The sequence below is a fragment of the Taurulus bubalis genome (genome assembly GCF_910589615.1).
Source record: "Taurulus bubalis genome assembly, chromosome: 1".
Classification (NCBI taxonomy): Eukaryota; Metazoa; Chordata; class Actinopteri; order Perciformes; family Cottidae; genus Taurulus; species Taurulus bubalis.
This window is the reverse complement of record NC_136589.1, coordinates 10,891,935-10,899,534: the sequence shown is the minus strand read 5'-3', so window position 1 is coordinate 10,899,534 and position 7,600 is coordinate 10,891,935. Positions and strand designations below refer to the sequence as shown.

Here is a 7,600-nt window from a genome sequence, read left to right as displayed (position 1 = left end):
AAGTGTTCCCTCAAATATGACCTTTGAAATGCTGGCATGCTTAAAATGGACTTGCATTTATATAGCGCCTTTCTAGTACCACCGCCACAAGCCAACATTTACCCCATTCATACACTGATGGCAGAGAATACCATACAAGGTGTCATACTGCTCAGGGATATAACCCAATGCCTGTTCTTGCACACTGACACACCAATGGGGATCAGTATATTGCCCAAGGACACTTCGACATGAGGCCTGGAGGAGCCAAATTCCACATTGAGGGAACAGAAATCTGCACAGTCACATTATGTGGAATCACCTACTATATTTTAGGATGCAAGGCTGGTCCCTAAAAGGTCAACCACAAACAAGCTTTTGGTAAAGTTAGACTATAGACTTAGGGTTAACCCTAACGTGTGTGTGTGTGTGTGTGTGTGTGTGTGTGTGTGTGTGTGTGTGTGTGTGTGTGTGTGTGTGTGTGTGTGTGTGTGTGTGTGTGTGTGTGTGAGTGAGAAGGAGAGAGTATGAGTGAGTGAGACAGACAAAGAGAAAAGAGAGTGTTTTACAGTTTGGCATGGACGTTATGAAGCATACGGGAGACAAGTGGCTTTTTCATTCCAGGTTGTGCTGTGGAATGCACTTCCTTGACACCAAAACTGCGGGTCACATGAAAAGTTGTAACCAGGAAGCATCTTGTTGTTTTTTTTGCCCTTATAATGCTCGTCTCAGAGCCAGAGAATCCAGTTTCAGGTGTTCTCTTGAGCTGACAAGGATCTTAAAGAAGACCTGTAAGACCGCCTGCAAAGGACATGTCGCACAGTAAGTAGCTCTATCCTACATATTCCAACACATGCAATGCTAATTTCACTTGCAAGGGCAATGTTAGCAATTGCAAGGCCCGAAAATAACAGATGCATTTGAGTCACTGTATTGCAAAAAGTGTTACTGTTAAATATATGTATTTAAAGAAAAAAAGTCATTATTGTGTTGTTTTGCAGACGGCAAAACTAACATGAGGCAGATGATGGTGGTCATGTCCACCGTGGAGCAATGGTCCTCTTTGAAGTCTCTGCAGCAGGACGGATCAGGGGATAAGCTCAAGTTGACCTTTCGCTCTCTGGGACCAAATCAAGTCTGTGACTTGACAGTGGATGGTCGCTCGGTCAGCTTGCTCTACGCAGATTTAAAAGAAGACATGACAGAGGAGGACATCAGTCGGGCAATAGGTGTCTGCTTTAAGTCTGGCACGGATGGAGTCAGTACATTTCTGCTGCTGATCCAAGGCGGCCATTACACAAAGAGGGAGAGAAGAATGGTAGAGAGTCTGCAGGCACACTTTGGAGCCGAGGCTTTAAAGTACCTGGTAGTTATCTCTCTGGACGATGGAAAGGTTACCGGCACACTGGACGACGCCCTCCTGGAGCTGCTGAACTTGTGCGATGGAAGGTACTGCCGAATCACATCGTCCACAGCAAAAGACGAGCTAGGGGCTCTCCTCAAGATGCTCGACCGCGTGCTGGCTGTGAACGGCATGACCGGCTACACGGAGGCCATGCTGGCCGAGGTTACGAAAAGAAGCAATGAAGACTCGGCCATGCAGATGCTGAAACAGAAGGTGCAAGAGGTCAAGGAGCAGGAGCGGGCATTCAAGCAACTGATCCGACAGCAAGAGGAGAGACGAGCCAAAGAGACGGAGGAGCTGAAGGCAAGGCATGCTGAGGAAAGAAAGAAGGATGCGGCGGGGGAAAAGAAATACGAGACAAAGAGGGAGAGCCTGGAGGAGGCTGTGATGAGCCACAGGGCCATGCTGCAGCTCCAGGTGGGGGCAACTGAAGGTAGGACTTATTTTTTTATTAGAATGAGTTCATATGAAATCCTTTTCCTGCACTATAAAACATTTACATCTGCAGGTTACTAGTACAGGACCATGTGATTTCCTTGATCAAATATGGTTTCATTTGGAACATTTCACAAGACTTTCTCTCAACATGAAAGGAATTTATTTTTTCAGAAAGATGATAGCATGGATAAATAATATTGAAATCATAGTGTGTAAATAACTATTCAAAAAATGCAATTCTGACACACATGTAGTCAATAATTAAGTAGTCTGCTTTTTTTTCCTTCTCGCAATAATCATAAAAGACCGGATTATCATAACTGTGTTGGTAAAGTGTGAAAGTACATTTTTGCTCAACTGCATTTTGAGACATTCTGGCGCAAAAATGTCTCCCACTAGGGTGTGATACAGGCACACATCATCTAATATAATATTTAGTTTTACACATGTAATACAAACACTCAAAAACGGTTTAACCTCAAATGCCGCGTTAAAGTTCATGAATAAAAAAAAAAACGAGTCAGCTACTCTTATTTCTAACTTTTGTTTTACATATTTAATGTTCTAATCGTTCTGAAAATGCTCTCTAACCGCCATGTCTCCTTTTTTGTCTTTAAGATGATGACACGAAGAAGCTGTCGGTCATCCTGTTGGGTCTCTCTGGCAGCGGGAAGTCCTCTGCTCTAAATCTCATTCTAGAGAGGGCAGGCAACCAATACTCAATCAATGAGTCCAGTCGCGAACCCCCTCAGCCCACCTTGTTTTGTGAGAGGAAGGAGGTGTTCGCAGAAGGGAGGCGACTCATCCTGGTGGACACCCCTGAGCTGTGGGACGAGGACGGGGCGGAAAACTTGGAGCTGGTCAAGGACTGCTTGGCTTTGTCCTTACCTGGACCCCACGTCTTCCTGCTGGTGCTCCAGGTGGAGCGCTTCACCCAGGGTGAGTGTGAGATGCTGGGGCACCTGCAGAGAATCTTCGGACGGGACTTTGCAGAGCACGCCGTGGTCCTCCTCGTTCGCTTTGACTGCGACCAGCGCAGGCCTCAGGGGATCAACGACTACGTGACCGACGCCCACGCAACCCTACGGGATCTCATCCGCAAGTGCGGCAGCCGGTTTTATGAGCTGAATGTGACCAAGTCCCAGAATGCTCTGAGCTATCCTCAGGTGAAAGACCTGCTCTCAGGGATCAACAAGCTGGTAGCGTCACATGGAGGACGCTCCTACTCAACGAGGAGGTTTTCTGTGCAGGAGCTGCAGGAGAGGAAGAAGGGGATTGGGGAGAGTGGGGAGGGGGCTTTGGAAGGGAACTACTTATTAAGAGATGCCTGATTTCCAGACCCATGGGCAGGGAGGGGGTGAGCACAATGACTGCAACACCTGTATGTTGGGATTAAATGTGCCATTATATCTTTGGTTTATTTTTTAAAAGACGGCATCAGATACAAGTTTATTTAACTACATGGAATCAGTCCTGCACGGATTCTGCACTGGATTGAAATACATTGCAGATTTATAGCTTTCGTAGATGATGTCACCATGGTTTGCTTGCAGGAAATTGCCATCAGAGGTTGTTGATTTAAAAAAAGCAACAATTATCTTTTTATATATATTTCGGATTATGTTATGTAGCATATTAATACATCCATCAAATGCAAATGACACACACATTATATTTCATGTACAACTGTCACCAGCAAATCAGAAATTATAATAATAATTTGCTTTGTGTAAAAAACTAATTGGTTTCATAGGTGTGGGGATTTTCCAAACCAGAGGAGCAGAAACATCAGGGATCCCTCATGTCCATGTTTATCTGCAGGGAGCAGGGAGGGGAGGAACAGTTGCAGATTTGATTTACTTTTGGACTTCCCCATCTGGGCGAGGACTTATCCGACAAGTTTTTTTAGATCTGCTTGTTGTTATCTTGATTGCCTAACAGTTACATTCTATAACACCATCCTTCAGATGGACAACAAACGGACTCAATTACGTGAAAAAACGTAAAAAGTTTTATTAAATCAGTTATTGTGCAACTCTTACTTGTGTATATGCTCTAATGTTTATCCCTGCACATCTATTGGGTAACTTTTGTGACTTTATTATGCATTTAAACAGAATAGGGTTAAGAACAATATTATGAACACTGCAATCAAAAAAGGAAAATACATTTGTGAATAAAAACATGTTCATGTGAATCCAAAAGATTTGGTTGCTGTTGAGCTGAATCTTGTGGGCGGGACCAAGTGTCAATTTGGCAGCAGTTGGTAATTTCATTTGCATTAATAAACTCTATTTGCAATAAAACATGTATTTGATTATAGTGTGGATAGTTTCTTTGTTATTGTACTGTACATAGTAAACAACTCAAGACATCTGAATGTGATACAACTGTATTTTATTGATTCCTTTATGAAGTGATGGCTAATCTCTTTGTACAGGTGGGTGCAGTATGTTAACCCATACTGGGGATCTATCTCTATAGAGCCATGTTTTTTGTCACGCTGATTTCGGTGGAAACATGGCTGCCGCCATCTAGGTGCTCTGGTCATGGTGTTGCAGTGGGCTGCGGGGCCATGATGCTGTCGATCCACTCGGTGTAGTGGGAGATGATAGCGTAAATGCCAGGCTTTTTAACTTGGCCACACTTCTTTCCTCCATTGGACGTGATGCCCACCGCGATGCCATTGTAGAGCAGAGGACCTCCAGAGTCACCCTGAGAGACAACAAAAATAAGGACTTTAACGGGAAATTACCATATGTCATATTACATTTGAAAAAAGAAGAAGAAAACCCCATTTGTATACTTTGAATACAAACAAATACACCTTTGCTCATGGCCAAACTTGATTGACCCATTTAGATTTGGTAGAAGATAAGGAAGTCAAACTCACATCACAGCTGTCTTCTGTCTTGTGCGGTTGATCACAGGGTTGTGGGCAGACTCTATGTGCACATATCATGTTACTGGTGAACTTTCTGCCAAAGTAGTCGCTGCGTCTGCACCGAACCGAGCTGACCACCTCGATGACCACCTCTTTGAGCTTGTCTGGTCTGGACCCCAGGTTATCGAGGGACCCCCACCCGGCCGTCTCCACCTCTGCATCCGTGCCGGGGTTTGTGCCGCCCGCTCGCAGAAATTCCACCGCTTTAACGGCTTCAGAGGCGTTGAATGGGCGATCCAACTGCAAACAAAACGTTCCAAAGTGGTTTTGTTTAATTTTTTTTGTTGAGATTTACTTCAAAGTTCTGTTGTTGGCTTGATTAACCAAAACACAACAATGTAACAACTTACATTTCCGTACCACTGACAATTGACACAAACTTCACATATATACCTTAATTAAAGCAACGTCATTGTCGTAATTTGACACGCTGAAGTCAGGGTGATTGTAAAGTTCCAAAATATCAAATGTCTGCTTTGTCTCTTCAGGTTCACTCAGAGAATGGACACCCAGCACCACTTTCCTTCCATTCGGCCTGTGGAAGGAGCACAATGATACTGTGGCAGGAATAATATTCATTACAATAATACATTACAATGACAGTGGACATCATTTGAAAGATGATGCTAAGAATGCATGTTTTGCTCCATAATATGAGATATCCACATGAACAAGAATAACACAACGCTGTTAAGTTTAGTTAAGGAACAAAAATCTGTTAAAAACAGAACAAATACATATGTTAATATTGCCAAAGAAAACAAAATCTGTGCTCAGCTCTCACACAGAGAATATTTGGATGAGAAAAAACTTCAAATGAAATGTACATTGTTCTTAATCTTGTCTGTCCCCCACATAAACTACATTGATGGTGGTTAACAGAAGGTGGCCTCACCCTGTTGGCAGGCAGTGTACTGCAGTCATCACCCACTGATCTGCAATCACAAACCCTCCACACTCGTGTTTCATGTTCTCTCCCTCTGGCACCTGGATGGAGGCCATGTAGGGCCGAGAGTGCGGCGCTGCATCGCTGCCACCAACGATACCCTCACCTGAAATGATCAAAACACACAACCAAAAGGAAAATGTTCAAAATAAACTATTTTAACTTTTCCGATTGTTTCATGTAACTTGCAAAGGTGCAAAGTCCCACTGCCCTTCAGTAGGAAATTAGAGCATTATTGTCATAGTATTTTGTATAATGAGGGGCATTTGAGCATTTTAATGTCTAGGAAACTTTGTTATCCAAACTTATAAACTAATTGCTAAAAAGTAGGAACACATAGCTACAGTGGAAATAAAAAAGAACACCGAATATTAATTAGCCAAATTTAGTTTTGTAAAATGAATCATCAGTTATGAAAGAAATAACAAACTCACTGTGTGAAATGAGGGTGAAAAGGAAAACAGCAGCAGCCCCAAGAACGGCTCTCTCTGACACCATGATGTCGGCTAAACTAAAGCAAAAGCCGACAACTGTGGGGTTTTAAAGACTTCCACAAGAAAGACCGGAAACATAAATCAAGTCGATATGGTGCAAGACACAAGTGTCGGGCTGATGGATCCTCATGTTCCCCGTTTCCCGGAATGAAAAACAGGAAAGCAAACAACTGATTTCACTTTTACTTTGTTTTTGTCATTGTCAGACGACTGGAAAGAAAGCATTCAAATAAACATTTTGCTGTTTATTTACCACTTTGTCTATTTGCGTTATTTCCCAAGTTCACCGTAAGTATTCAATGATGCCTCATTTGCACATTTGAAGATAAAAAAAAGTTTGAATTATTTTTACCCTATTCACTTGTAGTGTCTTCAAGATGTATGAATTTTTACAATACATACAATACTCAAAAGAGTTTTCTATCGTAATTTAGTATATATTTATGTTTAAGTAGAATACTCAGTTTGTGTTTGAAGTGAAGTTTGGATCAGAAAAAGGTGCACACATTTATTTCTTACTGACATACCTACTTGTTTGCTTCTAAAGTGTGAGCATTCATTGAAACCAGTAGAAACTTTGCACACAGTAAAAACAAAATGCGATTTAACAATAGTTCATATTACATAATGCTGAAATTTGGATGAACCCCCTCTGACCTTGTGCACTTGAACACTCAGAAGGAGAGGACATTATCTTCTTCTTTTCTTCCCATAAATCCAGCAGGAAAACATGGAACATCTGGAACATCACAGTCGGACACAAAGTAGGAATGATAAGCTTGTTTATTGTACTGCATGTTGCACAAACATTATACAGTACAATACGGTGCATGCACAAACTTACACACCTTCCTGTAAGTGTGTCAGGATTAGACAGAGTATTCAACATGTCTTTGATAGGATTTCATAAAAAAGTACGTTGTTTTAGCATCTGGGGTGAAATGTAAAAATATAGTCTGCTGCATATGGACAGTGTTCCTATTAGTAATGTTAAAGTTTTTGAAACTCAACAGCTGTCACACAGAGACAGAACCCAGCACAGCATTTTAATTCTAGACCTGCACTGCACTCTGCAGGTAAAAACAAGTACTACTAGAAAAAAAGAAAAAAACTTGTTGACGTTTGACTTAATAGAATATGTTGCTGAAAGCTCATATTAACTGTAAATGAATGTAAAACATGAACAAATAACTTGTCATGTTGAGCTGGATGCCAATTGTACATCATTCTCAGGAACAGAAATATATAATAGTTAAAGTTACACTTCCTGTCCTAATGCCACCGTACGTTGATCCTGTGGTTGCATTACTGTGAAGTGGGGCAATAACATCTCTTCATAACATCTTCCTACTCCTCATTAATTAAATCATGACTCATGTACTCACAATTACAAG

At 41.8% G+C, this 7,600-nt stretch overlaps 1 protein-coding gene across 1 annotated transcript; it reads right to left on the bottom strand.

Annotated features, from left to right (window-relative positions):
• Nucleotides 1-3,820: 3,820 nt before the first annotated feature.
• On the bottom strand, nucleotides 3,821-6,189 carry cfd (complement factor D (adipsin)). Its single transcript, XM_079227532.1, has 5 exons — nucleotides 6,147-6,189; nucleotides 5,662-5,818; nucleotides 5,160-5,301; nucleotides 4,716-5,006; nucleotides 3,821-4,537 (listed from the first exon to the last, which is right to left on the bottom strand). The coding sequence occupies exons 2-5, from the start codon at nucleotides 5,766-5,768 to the stop codon at nucleotides 4,370-4,372; spliced, it is 708 nt and encodes a 235-aa protein (XP_079083658.1). The 5' UTR covers nucleotides 5,769-5,818; nucleotides 6,147-6,189; the 3' UTR covers nucleotides 3,821-4,369.
• Nucleotides 6,190-7,600: the final 1,411 nt, after the last annotated feature.

What these genes read in the sequence shown, in the direction of transcription:
- cfd (XM_079227532.1), bottom strand. Translation starts at nt 5,768, where the DNA reads ATGGCCTCCATCCAGGTGCCAGAGGGAGAGAACATGAAACACGAGTGT. An exon ending in GTACACTGCCTGCCAACAGG is followed by an intron (nt 5,302 to 5,661) that starts GTGAGGCCACCT and finishes CTCCTTCCACAG; the next exon opens with GCCGAATGGAAGGAAAGTGG. An exon ending in AGACAGAAGACAGCTGTGAT is followed by an intron (nt 4,538 to 4,715) that starts GTGAGTTTGACT and finishes GTTGTCTCTCAG; the next exon opens with GGTGACTCTGGAGGTCCTCT.